General features: G+C 41.4%; 2 protein-coding genes across 2 annotated transcripts; both read right to left on the reverse strand.

The window, feature by feature from the left end:
- Positions 1 to 1,508: 1,508 nt before the first annotated feature.
- LOC115128211 (E3 ubiquitin-protein ligase RNF115-like) lies at positions 1,509 to 9,245 on the reverse strand. The gene is made up of 9 exons (XM_029657866.2): positions 7,281 to 9,245; positions 5,911 to 5,969; positions 5,590 to 5,650; positions 5,260 to 5,489; positions 3,689 to 3,757; positions 3,499 to 3,571; positions 3,303 to 3,396; positions 2,890 to 3,005; positions 1,509 to 2,536 (listed from the first exon to the last, which is right to left on the reverse strand). Exons 1-9 carry the CDS (start codon positions 7,356 to 7,358, stop codon positions 2,411 to 2,413), a joined length of 906 nt encoding a protein of 301 aa, XP_029513726.1. The 5' UTR covers positions 7,359 to 9,245; the 3' UTR covers positions 1,509 to 2,410.
- Positions 9,246 to 9,688: 443 nt separating this feature from the next.
- LOC115128212 (secretory carrier-associated membrane protein 3-like) lies at positions 9,689 to 14,767 on the reverse strand. Its single transcript, XM_029657867.2, is given in 10 exon segments — positions 9,689 to 10,305; positions 11,053 to 11,170; positions 11,344 to 11,445; positions 11,567 to 11,726; positions 12,375 to 12,503; positions 12,739 to 12,862; positions 13,147 to 13,235; positions 13,238 to 13,271; positions 13,600 to 13,680; positions 14,156 to 14,767. Coding segments are annotated over 10 exon segments (1,044 nt in total). The 5' UTR covers positions 14,210 to 14,767; the 3' UTR covers positions 9,689 to 10,152.
- Positions 14,768 to 21,306: the final 6,539 nt, after the last annotated feature.

The following is a 21,306-nucleotide window of genomic DNA, read 5'->3' on the forward strand; positions in this document are numbered from 1 at the left end:
ATGGAATCATGTAGTAACCAAAAACATGTTAAACAAAGCAAAATATATTTTAGATTCTTCAAAGTTGCCACCCTTTGCCATGATGACAGCTTTGTACACTCTTGGCATTATCTCAACCAGCTTCACATGGAATGATTTTCCAACAGTCTTGAAGGAGTTCCCACATATGCTGAGCACTTGTTGGATGCTTTACCTTCACTCTGTGGTCCAACTCATCCCAAACCATCTCAATTGGTGATCAATCAGGTGATTGTGGAGGCCAGGTCATCTGATGCAGCACTCCATCACTCTTCTTCTTGATCAAATAGCCCTTACACAACCTGGAGGTGTGTTGGGTCATTGTCCTGTTGAAAAACAAATGATAGTCCAACTAAGTGAAAACAAGATAGGATGGTGTATCGCTGCAGAATGCTGTGGAAGCCATGGTGGTTAAGTGTGCATTTAATTCTAAATAAATCACAGGCAGTGTCACCAGCAAAGCAGCCCCACACCATCACACCTCCTCCTCCATGCTTCACGGTGGGAACCACACATGCGGAGATCATCCATTCACCTACTCTGCGTTTCACAAAGACATGGCGGTTGGATCCAATCATTTCAAATTTGAACTCATCAGACCAAGGACAGATTTCCACCAGTTTAATGTCCATTGCTTGTGTTTCTTGGCCCAAGCAAGTCTCTTCTTCTCTTAGTGGTGTCCTTTATTAGTGGTTTCTTTGCAGCAATTCAACCATAAAGGCTTGATTAACGCAGTCTCCTCTGAACAGTTGATGTTGAGATGTGTCTGATACTTGAACTCTGTGAAACATTTATTTGAGCTGCAATTTCTGAGGCTGGTAACTCTAATGAACTTATCCTCTGCAGCAGAGGTAACTCTGGGTTTTCCTTTCCTGTGGCGGTCCTCATGAGAGCCAGTTTCATCATAGCGCTTGATGGTTTTTGTGACTGCACTTGGAGCTTTTGAAACTTTCAAAGTTGGACTGATGGACTGTCGTTTCTCTTTGTTTATTTGAGCTGTTCTTGCCATAATATGGACTTGGTCTTTTACCAAATAGGGCTATCTTCTGTATACCACCCCTACCTTGTCACAACACAACTGATTGGCTTAAACACCAATTTAGAAGGAAAAAAGGTTCCACAAATTAACAAGGCACGCCTGTTAATTGAAATGCATTCCAGGTGACTACCTCATGAAGCTGGTTGAGAGAATGCCAAGAGTGTGCAAAGCTGTCATCAAGGCAAAGGGTGGCTACGTTGAAGAATGTCAAATCTAAAATATATTTGGATTTGTTTAACACTTCTTGGTTACTACATAATTACATATGTGTTATTTCATAGTTTTGATGTCTTCACTATTATTCTAAAATGTAGAAAATAGTCTAAATAAAGAAAAACCCTTAAATGAGTAGGTGTGTCCAAACTTTTGACTGGTACTCTACATGTATATAACACATATATACATATATCATATATACATACCAATACATATATAGGCCCATCATAATATGTCAAATACTAAAAACATATTTATTATTTTGCTGTGACTTGTACGTATTAAAAACAGAATGATTGAAAGAGGCAAAATACTAATGCATTAGAAAAGTGCATAAAGTTAGAACATGAAGGAGGTGGATAGTGTAAAGGAAAAAGTATTAGGGTTTAATAGGGGCCATAAAGAGAGGTGGACATTATTAATAAATACTGCTATGTGAGATTAAGAGGAAGCGGGAGACGGGAGAATTTGAATTGCTTCCTACAGAAGTGTGCATTCGTTCACTAGTCCCCACAAATGTGAAAGCATTGGATTGGTGTAGCATGCATGGACTGGAAGGAGTTTCCATATGCCAGTCATTTCCTTTCAAATCCATGAAGTGAACAAGTGTACCCTTCAGGAGAAAGGAGAGATTATTGGGATGCAACCAAAGATGTCGGCGAGAACAGTGGGCAAATGATCTAACCCAGAGCTTCAACGCAAGAGAGTGAGTTCAGCTCATCTTTTAGGATTTTCCCCAATTTACCTAATTTCATCACATTTGTCACTTCTCTGTGGCTCAAGGATATCAGTTCATGTGGTTTGAATACAAAATGAGAGCCAATCAGAACACTGGGGGAAATACCAGTACGAAGGGACAAATCGAATCCATAACATTTTGTCAGAAAACAGTTGGAACCATTTGCAGGTGAGGTGATACTGCAGGCATATTGGAACTTTCTAAAGTCAAACAAAGTTCCCTAGTAAATGCATTGTGAAGTGAATTTTTGAGGAGAGTTGAATTTTGACAATGAGGCACAGTTGAATTGAAATATGTCTCTTCAATAAACGCATGGTCAAAGACGAGGCATGAGGATAGAGATGAGCCTCGTTCAGGAGTAAAGGGAAGAAGAGATGCCAGACAGGGAGGCCTAATCCTCAAATAGCCTGTCTCTCCTCCTGAGGGTCTGTCCTGATGGAGAGGGTCTCTGGGGGTTCTGGTGGGGGCTGGATGCTCTGGTCGACGCCGTCAAGACTTTTACGACACACAGGACAGGTATCGTGCTGTGGGAGAGATACAAAAACGTGAGACGTGACAAAACATGCTTAACATTACAAGTCAAGTCTCAATACTTGTGGGATAGTTTCCCGGACACAGATTAAGCCTTATCCTGGACAAAAAGTGCTTTCCATGGAGATTTTCCATTGATCTTGCATTTTAGTCCAGGATTAGGCTTAATCTGGGTCCAGGAAACCACCCCTTTGTGTGTGGCACACGATTACCCCCAGAACAATATAACCAAATACCCTACCTCAAGACAGTATATGTGACCCCAGTGACACACTCACTAACCTTCCATGACAAATGAAATACAGTGGTGTTGTAAACCCCACCAGTCAACCATTCCCCTGCTTACCAGTTCAAGCCATGGCACTATGCAGTCACTGTGGAAATAATGGAGGCAGGGCAGCTGTTTGACAGACTCTCCCATGGAGTACTCCTCCCTACATACTGGACACTCCAGTCTGCTATCTGAGAAAGAGGCATGAGGGGGGTTCATTCATTGTGTTCATTTTATAATAAAGAGAGTGAACATTGACTAGTAGTGCCGGCACTACTAAAAGGCTTCTGAATGGGGTGCTTATCTGGGTAAAGACCACCTCACCTTTTATTTTTCAGAATAAAACAAAATATTGTCACAATTTTGAGAATCTATTTTGCAGGTGGTATACTGTACACTACTACTGAGCAAGATCCACACCCTCCATTCCCATAAATGCTGTGAGTGGTAGCCTATGGGTTTGGTGTTGCAGCTTGGTTGGAACACACCTGTCTGTTCTTGAGAGACGTTGACTGTGGGGAGGGATGAGATCATCTCCTTCTCTGCAGGAGGTGGACCTGTGCCCTCAAACTGACCTAACAACTAGAGTGGAGGAAATTTAGAAATGAAGAAACAGAGACAGATTGTGACTCAGCATGCTGCCATGAATAAAGCATGGATTTTGCGCCTGGTTAGAGCACTGACCTCTGTGATAACTGCGTCTAGACCTCCCTGACCCCAGGCATAGTCCCCTGGATTTGAATGGAGCATGCCAGACCTGAGAGTGAGTGAGTGAGAGATAGACAGAGAGAGAGAGAGAGAGATGCTTAACATGCCTTGAAAGAGTCAAAGTAATTAAAATAATAATTATGAGATTTAAAAAATACTTATTTACAGTGCAGCTGGTGCGATGCCTGGATTTCCATTGTTGGCAAACAGACCAGCCAAAAACTGCTGCACAATACTAAAGAAATAGGCAGAGAGATTCAATCTATTTTGCACATACAGTGCCTTAAGAAAGTATTAACACCCCAAGACATTTTCCACATTTTGTGTTACAGACTGAATTTAAAATGGATTAAATTGAGATTGTGTCACTGGCCTACAGACAATACCCCATAATGTCAAAGTGGAATTATGTTTTTATTAAATTATTTAAAAATGAAAAGATGAAATGTCTTGATTCAATAAGTATTATGGCAAGCCTAAATAAGCTCAGGAATAAAAATGTGCTTAACAAGTCACATAAGTTACATGTGCAATAATAGTTTGACATGATTTTTGAATAACTACCTCACCTCTGTACAAATCTAACACATCACTGAGTACCACTCTTCATATTTTCAATATTGGAGGTGCCTGCATCACGTTATCAAGGACTAGGGAGTTGTTTTTAAATAAAAATAGAGCTAAGCACAAGCAAATTCCTAGAGGAAAACCTGGTTTAGACAATGGGAGACAAATTCACCTTTCAGCAGGGTAATAACCTAAAACACAAGATCAAATATAGACTGGAGTTGCTTACCAAGACGACATTGAATGTTCCTGAGTGGCCTAGTTGTCATTTTTATTCAAATCGGCTTGAAACTGTATGGTAAGACTTGAAAATGGCTGTCCAGCAATGATCCACAACCAACTTGACAGAGCTTGAAGAATTTAAAAAAGAATAATGTGCAAATAAGTCTTAGAGACTTACACAGAAAGGCTCACAGATGTAATCGCTGCCAAAGGTGATTCTAACATGTATTGGCAGGGGTGTGAATACCTATATAAATGAGATACAATATTTCTGTATTTCGTTACAATTGCAAACATTTCTAAAAACATGTTTTCACTGATGGGTTTTGTGTTTAGATGGGTGAGAAAAAAAAAATTGAATTCAGGCTGTAACACATCAAAATGGGGAATAATTAAAGGGGTATGAATACTTTCTGAAGGCCCTGTAGAAAGAGAATACCTACTTGATTGTAATAACAATGTAATATAATGTAATATAATTATGTAGTTACAGTGAAATAACATAATAGCTTTTAGGACCAAATAGTTTAATAATGTTTGAAATATATTGTTGTTAATATGTGAAATGATATTCTGTGATAAACTGAAGGGAAATACTTCATTTTGGACCACTTTGATTATATAACACCATTAGTCTAATCATGTTATAGGATGTTATTATATAACAGTACAATGTCTCAATATCAATACAGGCTCTTGAGTCGAGTGAGAATAGCTTCCTAAAAACTGACATGGAGAGCTAGATAACATTGCAAAATCAGTGGTCGTTGCCACTAAGGTGGCTTGACGTCCAAGTGAAATAAAAGCCATCAGCTATACCTGCCTGGACCTTTTGGCATGGGGAAAAACCATGAAAGGTAGCTAATAGAGAGTGAGTGGATAAAGGTAATGACGTTAAACTGTAGACAGATCAAGATCATTGATAAGTAATTGGTCATCTCCACTAACCCCTCCACTGCTGGCGTGTGGGACTGTCGCCTCCCCTGGCTAGGCGGACGAGAGGGGCGTTCCGGTTCAGGCACTAAAGGATCTGTGCCTCCCACCGAGGACACAGGCACTTCAGAAGGGCCCTCTACGTCTCCCTCCACTGCGGCAGCCTGTAGATGGCTCTGGTCAGACTCAGAGGTGGAGGGGTCCGAGAGAAGAGCAGAGTGTTCCATAAACAGCAGCTGCCACAGCTTGGAGGAAGGAGAGCAGACCAGTACATTCAGATTCAAGTTGAAGACAGGGGAAAAGAATAGAAAAAGACAAAGAGATTTTGGGATGACATTCAGGTACCTCTGAAAAGAGTGTGCCTGCATCATCATTGGCCTCTGCAGTGGTGCTGTTCTCCAAGAGACTGAAAGACAAAGATATTTCAATTATTGGAAATTAATACATTAAGAGAAATGCAAATACATTTTTTTTAAGTAAAACTATTTTAATTTAATAAGTCTAATGTACTGTATATTATTATATCAGATATATCAGAAACTGAAATTGCACATAATACTGTACCTAAAATAGTACGATATTGCAAGTCCAGTATAGGCCCCTATACTATAGGCCCCTATAAGCAGAACAGCACGCAAACAAATAGCACAGATTTGAACACTTTACCTGGAGTCTTCTGTCACCTCCTCAATGAAATCGGACTCACACCTGGGGCATGTGAATTCCTTGAGAGAAAAAATGCAATTTTTATTTGCCCTATATACTTATATATATACTTATATACCTATAGACTTGGAATCACTGGCCACTTTAATAATGGAACACTGGTCACTTTAATAATGTTCAAATAATGTGTACATACTGCTTTGCTCATCTCATGTTTATTTTCTGATTTCTATTCTACTGTATTTTAGTCAATGCCACTTCGACATTGCTCGCTCTAATATTTATTTATTTATTAATTACATTATTTGACTTTTAGATTTGTGTGTATTGTTGTGAAGCCTTTTTAGATACTACTGCACTGTTAAGATACTACCGCATTGTTGGATCTAGGAACACAAGCATTTCCCTACACCTGCAATAACATCTGCAAAATATGTGTATGTGACCAATAACATTTTATTCAATATTTTATTTATTTCAAATCATGATGACATAACACAGGGGTGCAACTTTGGTTTTAGAAGTGGGGAGGGCATAATAATTATTATACATTTTTTATCCAGTCGCTCAGGGGCGTCCGCATGGTACTAAAGCACACCATTGTCACGTTTTGTATCACATTCTAATAATAAAACTGGGTGGGACAAAAATGCAATTTCAGAATTTCGGGGGGACATGTCCCCATCCCAAGTGAAAGTTGCGCCCCTTACATAACATGAGAATACAAAAGGAACACACTTGGCGGTATCAAATGCACTACGTCATGATGCGCGTTCATGTCAATGTAAAAAAACACTGTGTCAGCTGCTCGACAAACGCGCTGGTGCGCCTGGTGGTGTGCCGAAAAAAGACACCCTGCCTGCCACAGCACCATCCCCTTCCATGCAAATGTCGCGTTCACATGCTAGTCGGAACTAGAAAACTTAGAAATATCAGACTTGCTAACTGTTTGTAGTAGCCTACACGAGCTGAGTTCAACCAGTAGGCGACTTGGAAATGTCCGACTTTCATATTTCCGACTATTACTTGAACGCCGCAATAATGTTTTTCACATGCAGTTGACACTTGCGACTACGAGCTGGTGACACAGTAGTGCTTCTAAATATGGCAACGAAGCAAACCCAAAACTTGGATCACCAGATTTCTTCGCAACAACCAATCTATCTAAAGGCGCGCACTCCATGCAACAACACTTATAACGTTGTATTTTAGTAAGGACAATATTCTATCAATCACATTCAGTTTCAGATACAACATGTTTATTTTCTTAGAATGTATATCGGGAGGCGTTGCTAGCTAATACTGATACAGAAACGTCGGTCCAGAACCGGACGGGAAAGGAAGGAAGAAAATCACTTCTGTCAACTCACCGGGAGTTTAGGGTCGATTTCACCTTTACAACAGTGACAGAAAAAACGGTTTTGTGGTGCCGCCGCAGCCTCCGCCATCTTCACGGTAGCATACAGTCACTGACGTCTGTATGGTAGCTCAAGCCGACGGAAGGCGTAGGGACATTTGTCAGAAGGGTCATGTCAGTCCAGTCCATAGGATAGTTTATTTTTTATTATAAGCTACCATTTGTACAAGATATTTTCCCAAATTAACATTTGCTAGTGAACATATTGTTCTGACTGCTCCAATCTTATCTTATTTCCCTGAGTTGATACATATCAAATGTATACTGCTCAAATTTCAACCAAGTGTTGTTTATTTGAGATTAATGCAGCTATCTTCGAACCAATGTTGCAATAACCTAGGTTATACATAGGGCTAAGGGTCCCGTCAACATTTACAACCCAAAAATTGTGCCAATAAACACGACATGTTAACTGCTCTAATACAGAACCGATTTCACTTGTTGCACCAATGACCACAGACTGATTCTCGAAAGAAATAGCTGAAGCAAAATCTGCAGTTGTATGCTACATGACAGGCCAACCAATGAGACTATCCAAAACAACAGAATATACTGGTAAATTAAAAACAGTTTTTAACGGTCACAGTTTAAGTTTAGTAGTCGTGGACTAAACAAATATTTCAATGGAGATTGTCCATTGAGCATGCTTTTTAGTCCAGGATTTGGTTTCAGGTAAACTGGCCCTTAAAGTACTCTGAACAAAAATAAACGCAACATGCAACAATTTTAAAGATTTGACTGAGTTACAGTTAATAAGAAAATCAGTTAATTAAAATAAATAAATTAGGGCCTAATCTATGGAATTCACATGACCGGGAATACAGATATGTATACCTTTAAGAAAAGGTAGGGGCATGGATCAGAAAACCAGTCAGTATCTGGTGACCACCATTTGCCTCATGCAGCAAGACATCTCCTTCGAATAGAGTTCATCAGGCTGTTTGTGGCCTGTGGAATTTTGTTCCACTCCTCTTCAATAGCTGTCTGAAGTTGCTGGATATTGGCGGGAACTGGAATACGTTGTAGTACACGTTGATTCAGAGCATCCCTAACATGCTCAACGGATGACATGTCTGGTGATTTCTTCATGGAAGAAATGTTACTTTTTCAGCTTCCAGGAATTGTGTACAGATTCTTGCTACACGAGGTGATGGTCGGCGGATGAATGGCAGGACAATGGGTCTCAGGATCTCATCATGGTATCTCTGCATTCAAATTGCCATTGATAAAATGCAATTGTGTTCGTTGTCCGTAGCTTATGACTGCCGATACCATGACCCCACAGGGCACTGTTCACAGCGTTGACATCAGTAAATCACTCGCCCAAATGACACCATACACGCTGTCTGACATCTGTCCGGTACAGGTGAAACCAGGATTAATCCGCGAAGAGCACACTTCTCCAGCATTTGCCCACTGAAGTTGGTTACTATGCGGAACTGTAGTTAAGTCAAAACCCTGATGAGGAAGACGAGCACACAGATGAGCTTCCATGAGACGGTTTCTGACAGTTTGTGCAGAAATTCTTTGGTTGTGCAAACCCAGTTTCATCAGCTGTCCGGGTGGCTGGTCACAGTCCAAGAAGAAGCCGGATGTGGAGGTCCAGGGCTGGCGTGGTTACACGTGGTCTGCTGTTGTGTGGCCAGGTTGGACGTACTGCCAAAATCTCTGAAATGACATTGGATGCAGTTTATGGTAGAGAAATTAACATTAGATTCTGTGGCAACAGCCCTGGTGGACATTCCTGCAGTCAACATGCCAATTGCACACTCCTTCAAAACTGGGAGACATCTGTGGCATTGTGTTACATGACAAAACTGCACATTTTAGAGTGGCCTTTTTTCCCCAACCACAAAGAACACCTATGTAATGATCATGCTGTGTAATCAGCTTCTTGATATGCCACACCTGTCAGGTGGATGGTGTCTGGCAAAGGAGAAATGCTCACTTACAGGGATGTAAACAACTGTGCACATTTTAGAGAAATAAGCTTTTTGTGCGAATGGAACATATCTGGAATCTTTTATTTCAGCTCAAGAAACATGGGACCAACACTTTACATGTTGCGTTTATATTTTTGCTGGGTATATTAAACAAGTTACAGAAATAACAGAAGTGATGACTAAAAGCAAGAAATGCATCATTGATGTAGTTTCACAGGAGTTTGTAGGGAAGACTAAAGTACATCTTTATCAGTCCATTGAAGAGGTTTTCAGAAACTCTACATTATATACAACACTGAAAAACCCGCTCTGCCTTTATTAGTCTTAGACGTAATAGGCCTACACATACACTATTTTAGGTTAGGCTGCAGACACGACTAATGATATTGGTGAAGTGACCAAAGGGAAGTAGAAAATATTGAGCATATCAACTGATTTTTATTAAAACCAAGAAAGAACAATGGCGACCATGACAACCAAATACAGCATCAACATAATATAATAATAGCAATAATATTACAACCCAAAACATCGTGTTTTTCTCATTTACAGTTGTGATTTTGGCAAAGACAGTGTGTGTAAATAGGTAGGCATTCTCATTTGGGATATCAAGACAATTGACTTTTTAGAGCTCACGTTAGCAACCATGATAGCATTGGCCACAGATAATTGAACCGTTCGGCTGTTAAATATGGAGCATCACTTCTGTGCATCCATCACAAACTCAAGTCCCACCCCTTTCACCTACTTTGACAAAACAATTTATCAAAACACCTGAGTCTTGCCTACTTCTTTTGTACTATACACCCTCATACATACTGTACCTACCCCTCTCTCGCTCTCTACTAGCTCCCTTGTCCTACTTGCTTGCCTTCCCTCTCTCTACCGAGCTGCACCAGTAAAGGCCCCCTGAGCTGCAGAAGCAGTGGCGTTGGCAGCTGCCTGGCGTACAGCCTGATTGGACATCACTCCAGTGGCAAACTCAGCCTGAGCCTTCACGAAGCTAGCACCGGTCTGCCTGTACAGAGAGTGGACCTGGAGGGGAGAGGAAGACAGGCTTTAATACACGATACATATGGGCAATTCCACAGTAACAGAGTGACACTGGGACTCAGTTTTTCACTTTAATATGTATGTCAAACAAAAGACAATGATTGCAAAGTTAAACAACCCATACTATGAACAAGGACTACTTTGAACAATTTCCACTAAACATTTTACAAGAACAGCGCAGATGCAAAGTTTGGTAACAGAATGATGGCACAAACAGCTATATTGTTACCAAACTTTGCATCTACACAGTGTTTTATTCAGTGGAAATTGTTAAAAGTAGTCCTAGTGCATATAGTTCCATGGTTTGTTTAACTTTGCAATCATTGTTTTTTGTTTGATATTCCTTTTTAGAGTGAAGAATCGTAGTCTCAGTATCACTATTGCCGTGGAATTGCCCATACCTCAACACACTACTTGCCATCAATCTTAAAACAATACTGTAAATAATACTCTTAAAATTCAAAAAAATTACTCTAAGTTCTGTGGACAATTCTAAATGTTTATTGACATACTGGGTCAAGATGAAAAAGATGTGAGAAGCTAGATGTATATGTTGTAGCCTTTTTACCCTCATCCTTTTCCTTGCTCCCCCATGTTGTACCCAATTCCAAGCCATTGTCTACCTACTGTAATTACTCCACACTGTCCTGATTTGCCCTAGCATACAATAACCTTTAGTCTGGTTAAAACTGTCTAAATTCCCCTCCCTCGCCTTCATTTCAGGTTTACCCGCTTGAGCAAGACGACCCCCATGGCAGCCTGGGCAGTGAATAGGATGGCATTGAGCATCATGATCACACCAACAGGCACGCTAGTCTTCAGAGCAGCCAGACTCACAATCCAGCCACTGAGTGGAACAGAGACAGGGAGGGAAGGAGAGAGAGACAGTCACAAAGAAAGAAGACAAATAGAGACAGGGGGAGTGTGAAGGATAGGTGTATGAGGAATGTACTGTATAGGAGATGTAATACAGTAAAGATATAAGAATTGTAATACGGTTGGCTTGTTTGTGGCACATACCTGAAACCCCAACCAGGAATGCCAATGGTCATGATGACGTAGAAGATCACTTGGACGAAGAAAATGAAGAAGAAGGCGAAGAAGTTGAAGGAGCTGTCACTCCTGAAAGAAAAAAAATGCATTCATAGGTTCACTGTAACCTGATATCAAGAGGGAACCTAAATATATCATGTCTGTTTTGTAATGACAAGCCCCTAAATTGGAAATGTGCAATAGTACGCACCTGAAGGCTTTGTACACAGGCCTGTACCAGCAGACAAAGGAGCAGGGGGTGAAAAGGAGGACCCAGAGGATGGCCAGGCCCAGCCCAACACCACCAGAAGGCTCCACACAGAACAGACTCAGGCAGGAAATTAAGTTAAACGCCAGTGTGCAGGCTGTGACTAGGAGAGGGGGAGAGAAAGAAGACAAAAGGAAGAGTTTAGGATGGGTGAAGTGAGGGAGTGAGAGAGGGGAGAGGATAAGAGCATGAAAAGTGATGGGGAGAAAGAAAGTGAATGGGGAAAGGATGAGAAAAGGGGGTAAAGAGAAATGAGAGGGTAGGTGACAGAGATGCAGACCAGAGATGAAGGGATGGATAGGTATGTAGGCAAAATAAGAAGAGAAAGATAGGGAGGTCAGAACTGTAGTTTGGATACTAGAGCACTTTAGAGTTGCATTGGAAGGGAAAGGGATAAAGAGATAGTTACATTGGTACACTGAACGCACACAGGTACACCTTGTGATTAATCTATCACTTCCAAATTGGTGTAAATTAATTTGAGAAATCTCTACGTTTTAACAGTGTCATTAAGTATTAGGTAACATTCTTAAATCAAATCAAATGTATTTATATAGCCCTTCGTACATCAGCTGATATCTCAAAGTGCTGTACAGAAACCCAGCCTAAAACCCCAAACAGCAAGCAATGCAGGTGTAGAAGCACTTAAAGTGCTTAACATTGTCATAAAACATTTAATCTAAGCATTATTCTTTCATGGAAGTGTTACAGATGCCTTCACCAGACAACAGGCACAGACAGGGAAACTTACACATCCAGTAGTAATACATGATGGAGACAGTGTGTTGGAAGCTCTGGCTGATCTCCATGTTGATGTCTTGGTAGAAGCAGGGTCCCACAGGGCAGAAAGTGGGCAGGGGAGGCCAGTTATTCTGACGAGCTGACAGAGAGATGGGGGAAGAGAGTGTTACTTCAAATGATTCAACAATGGGAGCAATCTTTGTTTCCCAATGAGACATGTGCAGTTAGGAACCAGTATACAGTAATCCAATCCTTCCTTTATGAACACCCTCCCCCCCACCCATCAATCATTTCATATCAGACTCATGGATCCACTTTTTTCTCTCAAACCAATCTCTATCATCATCATCACGACCACCATCTCCCTCTCTTACTGGCTCCAGGGCCGAGGGCGTGTGAGTCCAACTCCCTCTCCCTCCTCTCCAGCTCGCGGGCTTTCTTCTCAAGCTCTTCCTGCTTCCTCAGGAGCTCTGCTGTGGTGGCGTTGACCGCGGTCTGCTAAAGAGAGAGAGAGAGAAGGAAAACGTCAGGCTTTAATGTAGAGCTGAATATAGCTCCATGTACCTTAGTAGAAATACAGAAGTTGAACTTGATTTCTTAGAATTTAGTCTGATAAGTTCAGGTGCTCCATGTCAAGCTAGTAAATAAACATCAGGAAATGTAATTATCATACAGAAATATGAGTTGCTTGTCTATGAGTATTATTTCTAGCTGTATGAAGTTAATTCTATAACCTGCACAGGTGACTCCTGATAATTGTCTTATATATATGGAACAAGTACCTGGGGGGTGAAGGAGGTGCCATAGTTGCGGGGCTCTGTGGGTGTAGTCCTGCTGGGTGGGGTTGTTGCAGGAACAACAGGTTGGGGGTGGATGGTGCAGTTGCTGCATAGGCTGGTGGTGGGGGCTAGAGAGTGGATTACAACAAGAAATCAACCTATATACTATCAATAACATTTATAATGACCACAAGCAAAGAGTGGCTATAGAGCATATGTCCAAACAACTCTGTATGGGAGTGGAGCATCGTGGCATGTTACCTTGTCCAATTGTTTGGAATGTAGTGGCATTCCTGCTACTCTGCCAAAGCACATCTATGCGGAAAGATGCCACACAGCTAGCCTATATACTCCTGTATGCATTATTACCATACTGCATTACTATTACTGCATATACTGAATCTCCAAAGCATTCATATTCTGACACAAACACAAAGCTAACTACACATCTCTTACCCCATTTTTATTGTCAAATGGGTTGTAAAGATCCAGTGTGGCATACTCAGTGTTGCTGCTGTGTTGAGTCACTGCAGGGTCCTGACATACAGACAAGATAAACATCACTAACAGAACATCATAAAATAAATGCCAGAGATCCTATTACTATTCATATATTAATATTTAATTATAATTTCTAATTATATAGGTGACGTCCTAAATAGCCCTATATGGTGCACTACATTGAACCGTAGAATCAAAATAGTGCTCTACTAGGGAATAGGGGCCCATTTGGTACGTAGCCTTGACCACGTAAGTATCAATATGTTCTATTTCATTCAATGAGCCCTTTGTACACAAACACCTTTTCAGCTACTAGATATATCATTAGAATAGCCTGGGTTAGAGCATGGAGAAAGCAGCAACATCACATGTAATGAGTAACAGCACGTCTGTTACAGTGCAACAGGCGAAACATCATGCATTTTTTCACCAACATTGTAACGTTAGCTGAAAAATGAATACAATAACAGTAGCTAAGTAAAGTATTTTACGATCCCATATATCATATCACCTGGAAAGGGTTGTGGTCGTCGCCTGGTTCCGGAAAACTTGTGTATTTTGACATTTTTCTTTACAGCAATTCTGTATGTCCTGCTTAGTTCAAATAGAAAACCTTTCTACTGACAACAGTTTGCCAACAACCGGTTTCCCGTTATTTCGGAGGCTGTCTAGCTAACGTTAGCTATATTCTGCGGACTTGGTTCGCTACTAGTAGCAAGCAACAGTAGCTTCCTAGCAAAAAAAAAAAAAAACCTGGTATATATTATGTCTGTATCGGGGTTGTCATTGTCTAGCTAGCCAGTTGTTTATATATTTAAGTTATAGATTTATCGCCAAATATAACACACATGCAACCAGCTAGCAAGCAAATAACCGTAGCCAGGATATGTATCTGTTATCGACGGAAGACGTTGCCGCAATCTGTCAAGATATTGGCGAAAATGTACATCTATTGATTTAATTGACTTGTCGAGCTATATCCTTGTATTTTATTTAACGCCGTTTCTCCTTCAGTCATATTTTGCTGGAAGATTCCGCTTGTTATTGCCTGCAATAACAATAAAACATGTTTTTGGCCGCTGCACAAACAAATGTGATCCAGGAAGTAATGTCATGTGACTGCGGCTACAGAAGAAGCACGTGTGTAGTTGGGCAGAACCCCTCGACCAGTGCAGGACAGGTCTATATTTTTTTATTTACCAATTAATTTGATGATATCCATGCCACTTTAATAATCACGAAACCGTTGATTTCCCCCGCTTTTAAATATGCCCAGTGTGGTAGCCACACATGGGGGTAGCGTAGCAATGAACAGGTCCGTGCGCTCCTCTGATACTGCCCCACAGCCATAATTTTCTCCCCTCTGTATTCCACGCAACTACTATATTTATTATATAGTTTGAATCATGATAGTGGAAAGGGGAAAATATGGCAGAGGTGAAAAAAGATAGGAGGTAGATTTCCATCCAGGAGAAATTAAGAAAAATGTCTACCACGGGGTGTCACTGTCGCTCCTTGAATTAATAGGTCAGTTCTTACAGTTCTTTCTAGGGAGTTTTTCCTAGCCACCGTGCATTGCTTGCTGTTTGGGGTTTTAGGCTGTGTTTCTGTACAGCACTTGGAGATATCATCTGCTGTAAGAAGGGCTATATAAATACTTTTGATGATTTGCGTTAGCCCTGGGGCAAAAGAAAACCACTGTGGGTTCACTCAGAATTGAGCTGGAGCTACCTGGAGCCGGGCTCCTGCACCTTGGGTCAAAGAAAGAGGAGTAGGATATAGTTGAAATCAGTGCTTGATTACAAAAAACAGGTGAAATAGGTGCCTGTACTCATGTTGGGTGCCGGTGTGGTGATATTACTTGCGTTCCTAGAACAAGATGTTATAAGTGCAGATTGCAAAGACTCTCTGTAAAAAAATGAATTTAAAGCCAATTTATGCGATCTTGAGGCTCCATATGGTGTTTGACGCTATTGTGGATCCTCTGGAGGCTTGCAGAGGCCAAATCGAGCTCCGCAACGCATCGCCTTGCGCCTCCCAAGTGTTGTAATAATGTGGAGGGCTCCGCATTGACATGATTGGCTGACTGTAGGTGGGTGCGGGAGGTCCTGTATAAACAAAGTCACTTCCCTGACAACTTCCTTCATAACAGCTGTGCTCCGCTAAGTGCAAGAAGTATGAATGATCAAACTTCTGTGAAGGCCGCATCACAGTAAATGCTGTATAGCCACTGCAGATGTTGGAGCCTTTTATGCTTGATCTAGCAATGCGATCCGGAGGGTGTGACTCAATTGCAGAGCCTTGTCTTGCAGATGCCAAATCAAGCTCTGTATGGTGATGCCTTGCGCCTCCCAAATGTTGTAATAACGCGCTGCATGATCAACCTGAGGTCTGCATTGGCCGTGCAGCATTTATAGTGATACGGCCTCTGCAGAATTCACTTAATTGACATCAAACATGGAGAACGTTGACTAAATCAAATTGTATTTGTCACATACACATGTTTAGCAGATGTTATTGCGGGGTAGTGAAATGCTTGTGTTTCTAGCTCCAACAGTGCAGTAATATCTAATAATACACACAACCTAAAAGTAAAAGAATGGAATTAAGGAATATATAAATATTAGCATGAGCAATGTCGGTGTGGCATAGACTAAAATACCGTAGAATAGAATACAGTATATGCATATGAGATGAGTAAAGCAAAAATATGTAAACATTATTAAAGTGACTTGTGATTTCAAATCTATGTATATGGGGCCGCATCCTCTAAGGTGCAGGGTTACGTAACCGTGTGGAAGCCTAGTGATGGCTATTTAACAGTCTGATGGCCTTCAGATAGAAGCTTTTTCAGTCTCTCGGTCCCACCATTGATGCACCTGTACTGACCTCGCCTTCTGGATGATAGCGGGGTGAACAGGGTGGTTGTTGTCCTTGATGATCTTTTTGGCCTTCCTAAGCTCTGGAGAGCCATGCGGTTGTGGGCGGTGCAGTTTCTGTACCAGGTGGTGAAAAAGTTTGTGAGGGTTTTAGGTGCCAAGCAAAATTTCTTCATCCTCCTGAGGTTGAAGAGGCGCTGTTGTACCTTATTCACCACACTGTCTGTGTGGGTGGACCATTTCAGATTGTCAGTGATGTGTACACCGAGGAACTTGAAGTTTTCCTCCTGCTCTACTGCGGCTATCAGAACAAGTATAAACACAAATATAAACATCTTTATGATACCTCGTGTAGGGATTTCGAAGACATGACAATTAGTTTGAACTCCTGGAAAGAGATCGGGGAGGTAATGGGGATAAATGTGGTAAAGAGGTTAATGGAATGCAGACCGTGGGGGATAGAAGAACGCTGGATTGGCGCACAGTGGATATTTATCCAATATGTCATGGCTGATTTATTGTAACAGGCCCACAATGTGGTTACTAAAATCCGATTTGGATATATTTGGCTGTTTTCGCTGCATAACATTTAGAAGTTGTCCCTTTTCAGGTTTAGAAAAAGAGACAGCTAAATACTAACTCATGTTCGTATGAGATGGTAGCATAGCATAGCATAGCAAAAATCACCGAAGCTGGAGACTCATATCTATAGCCCATCCAACTACCTCATCCCCGTACTGTTATTTATTGTATTTATTTTGCTCCTTTGCACCCCAGTATCTCTACTTGCACACTCATCTTCTGCACATCTATCACTCCAGTGTTTAATTGCTATATTGTAATTATTTCGCCACTATGGCCTATTTATTGCCTTACCTCCTTTATCCTACCTCATTTGCACACACTGTATATAGACTTTTTCTATTTTATTATTGACTGTATGTTTGTTTATTCTATGTGTAACTCTGTGTTGTTGTTTGTATTGCACTGCTTTGCTTTATCTTGGCCAGGTCGCAGTTGTAAATGAGAACTTGTTCTCAACTAGCCTACCTGGTTAAATAAAGGTGAAAAAAAATATTTAAAAAATATATAAAAAATAGCTAGCATACAGAAACCGGTGGTGATAGTCAAAGTAGTTTTTAACTGTAACTAATGCATTTGATTGATGACATGAACACATATTGGGGTTGACATCCATACAAGCATTATACTCTGACTTTTACCTCAACATAGTGTGAAATACACATATAAACAATATTCTAAATGCAGGCTAATTTTGCTGGGGAGCAATGGGGAGACTCGTGATGGAGATGCAGGTGGGAAAATGGTGCAGGCTTTTTACTTCATTCCATCTTGGCTGAGCTCCTATGTCAAGCATTGGGTGATGGACTTGAGCACCTCAGAAGAGGTTGCTTGGTCAGTTGCTTGTGCAAGAGAGCTGGATGGCTATAGCGATTAGCCCTGAATCACTACGAGTGGTGCGGTGTAGACCAATTTATTGGATGCGTGTGACAGCTCCCTGAAGCGCAAGAAGTATGAATGCTCTGACTTCTGTGGAGGCCGCATCACAGTAAATGCTGTATGGCCACTGCAGATATCGGATTGACCATGCAGAGCCTTTTAGCCAGGGTGGAGCGGAGGCATGTTGCTTGTGCAACGGGAAACATTTTAAAAGGGAGATGGGCCTCTCATTTTCCACTGGTCTGTGGTTCTGTATGTATGCACTGAGCATACAAAACGTTAACAACACCTGCGCTTTCCATGACAGACTGACCAGGTGAAAGCTATGATCTCTTAGCAAAGTCACTTGTTAAATTCACTTTAGTCTGTGTAGATGAAGGGGAGGAGACAGGTAAATACATTATTTTTAAGCCTTGAGACAATTGGATTGTGTTTGTGTGCCATTCAGAGCGTGAATGGGCAAGACAAAATATTGAAATGCCTTTGAACGGGGTATGGTAGTAGGTGACAGGCGCACTGGTTTGTGTCATGAACTGCAACACTGCTGTGTTTTTCACCCTCAACAGTTTCTCATGTGTATCAAGAATGGTCCACCACCCAAAGGACATCCAGCCAATTTGACACAACTTTGGGAAGCTTTGGAGTCAACATGGGACAGCATCCCCATGGAACGCTTTCGACACCTTGTGGAGTCCATGCAACTTAATATTCGTAAGGTGTTCCTAATGTTTGGTATACTCAGTGTATTTGTAAGTTTATTGCAGGGAATTTGATCTATGACCTAATGAGATATCTTTGAGTAGCAGCCAGCCAGGGACATGAGTCCCACTCCTTAATATAACACTTTCTGCCTGATGGGGGCATTGTTTACCTGGTGGCATTAGATTATCTACTAACCAGAGTCACAGATTATCCATTATATTGACCAGACACTCAAGTGGCCGCTGTAACAATGAAGATAAATGTTATCAAAAATGGAAGGCAGTCGGGAGGAGGCAAGATCAGGTTGGACCATTCTAGCCAATGGGAGGGCAAATACGGGTGTTAACAGGCACAACTCCGATATGAAGTGTTTTTTCTCAAGGGAGTGTACGGTATTTATAATCAGGGTTATATGGACAAAATTGGACCTCTGAAATGAAAATGGATGGCCCTCCCTTCAGCAAAATATATTTGACCTGAACCCTCCCTGAAAACTTTTTTAGAAAAGTGACTCTCCCCTATAGCCAAAATAATCATTAAAACTAAGTGGATAGCAGAGAACATGTCTACATGTCTACGTTTACTACCACTTCTTGGACAGACTAGAGCCTTAGATATGCAGGATTAGAAACTGTTCTTCATCTTGTGAGCATTACATGGCAACGCGGTATGACAACGCCGTAATTTTACTAGCACACATGGCTGCGGGCCAGAAGCTTGTGAATGCACAGACCACCTGGACCAAAGTATGTGAGCGGAGTTTGGAGCAGAGTGAGGAGCTGAGCTTGGCCAATTTGACTGAAGCATGGAGTGAGATTCCCAAAGGCTGGAGCTTCGGCCTTCTCGCCCGCTCCAATAGGAGCTCAGGGCATGCCCTCCCCAGCATGCATTTGTAGTCTACTTGTGTGCTACTAATAGTTCCATGCTTTAGCTACTGTCATGGAGTTTGCTAAATATTTTCATACAGAAACTGATAAAACACACAGGTGCTAAATCAAGGTGACTTACAAAGGTGAGGACCAACAGCAAGAGAGGGAGTGCAGTGATGTCGTGTCCACTGTTATGTGTAAGGTTTGGCTGCCACCTGCTGGTATGGTACTAAACTGTTAGGTTATAGACCGGATGGCATTGTTCTACACGCAGGATATGGCAGTTGTTACACACTGGCTACATAAAAAATCCACAACTAAAGAATCAATGTGAAATCAGAAAATACACTTATCCCAAAGGTATGATGGTGTACTTACTACGTGCACATGCTTAAACGTTTCGTTCATTTTTGTTCTATTATCTTTAAAATAGGCCATAATTGATTTTGGCCCAACAAGCCTGCCATATTCCCACGTTCAATGAGCTTTCCGTTTTGATTGGGTTATTTTGCCAGAAAACCTTTAGGCCTACCTATAGAAAAATATAAAACAACTCTGCATTACTGCCCAGCCTGGCAAGAGTGGCCAAATGCATGTTTAGCATCCCCAGTGGCTCTGCAAGTGTGGAGAGGATATTCTCCACTGCTGGCCTGCTCTTCAGGCCATCCCCAGCTAGCACAGTGCATCTGGCCCGAGTCCGGGCACTCGGCTGAGAGTCAGACTCAGCTGACATCATGTGGCCCGAGTCAAGGGTCGCCTTCGGAGGTATTACTTATGGAAGGGTTTGGCTGTCCTTGTCCCATCGCGCTGTAACGACTCCTGTGGCGGGCCAGGCACGCTGACACGGTCACCAGGTGTATTGTATTTCCTCCGACACAAAACGTTTTTTTTTGTGGATGGGTATAATTTGTATGTATAAAATGTATAATAGTAATATTTAAAAAATACTAAACAGGGTCATTTTGAATTGTGATTTTAATGAATGTAGCGAATTTGGAGCAGGAGTATTGTTCCTGTGAGCTTGGAGCGTTTTTTATCAGAGTGGTAGTAAAAACATGGAGCACTGGAGCTAAGCACAGCTCGGTGAGTGATGAGAGGGATTTCCAACCGCTCAACTCTGCTCACATACTCTGCCGTGGACAAGAGCAGGGGAGGAAAGATCTCCTATATAATAAAGGCATTGCATGAAACTATCATCATCTTTTTAGCTTTTTATAAAAATGTCATGCAATTCTACGTAATTCTACATATTAGCGGAATCTCTTTTGAATACATTACCAAAATTAAAGGCTAACAATGGATGGATAAATAGATATGCCTATGTGTTCATCTTAACATATTTCTCCAATGCCAAATCAGTGTGTCTTGTTTGCATCTAAACTGTCCCTGTTTGCAAATAATTAAAGACGTCATTATGAATCTGAGCATGGTACTTTCATAAGTTAGGCCAACCTTTCCACCCCAGACAGAGTAGGCCTACCAACACAGAAAATTTTAATTTAACTGCTGGCTACTCTTCTTCAATGGCTTAACCCAATGAGGGTAGGTCACAAGTGTTTCACTAAAAGCTGTGTCACACCCTGATCAGTTTCACCTGTCGTTGTTATTGTCTCCACCCCCTCCAGGTGTCACTTGTTATCCCTGGTGTATTTATCGCTGTTTCCTGTCTCTCGGTGCCAGTTGGTCTTGTTTTTGCCAAGTCAACCAGCGTGTTTTTCCCCGTGCTCCAGCCTTTTTTCTATTCTCTTTTA

This window comes from Oncorhynchus nerka, linkage group LG4, assembly GCF_034236695.1.
Source record: "Oncorhynchus nerka isolate Pitt River linkage group LG4, Oner_Uvic_2.0, whole genome shotgun sequence".
NCBI classification, from domain to species: domain Eukaryota; kingdom Metazoa; phylum Chordata; class Actinopteri; order Salmoniformes; family Salmonidae; genus Oncorhynchus; species Oncorhynchus nerka.

Excerpts from the sequence above, each read along its gene's own strand:
- LOC115128211 (XM_029657866.2), bottom strand. The coding sequence starts at position 7,358 with ATGGCGGAGGCTGCGGCGGCACCACAAAACCGTTTTTTCTGTCACTGT. Across the intron at positions 3,758-5,259 it reads CACACGCCAGCAGTGGAGGG|TATTGTGCAGCAGTTTTTGG; the intron begins GTTAGTGGAGAT and ends CTATTTCTTTAG. Across the intron at positions 3,006-3,302 it reads CGTCTCTCAAGAACAGACAG|ATAGCAGACTGGAGTGTCCA; the intron begins GTGTGTTCCAAC and ends CCTCTTTCTCAG.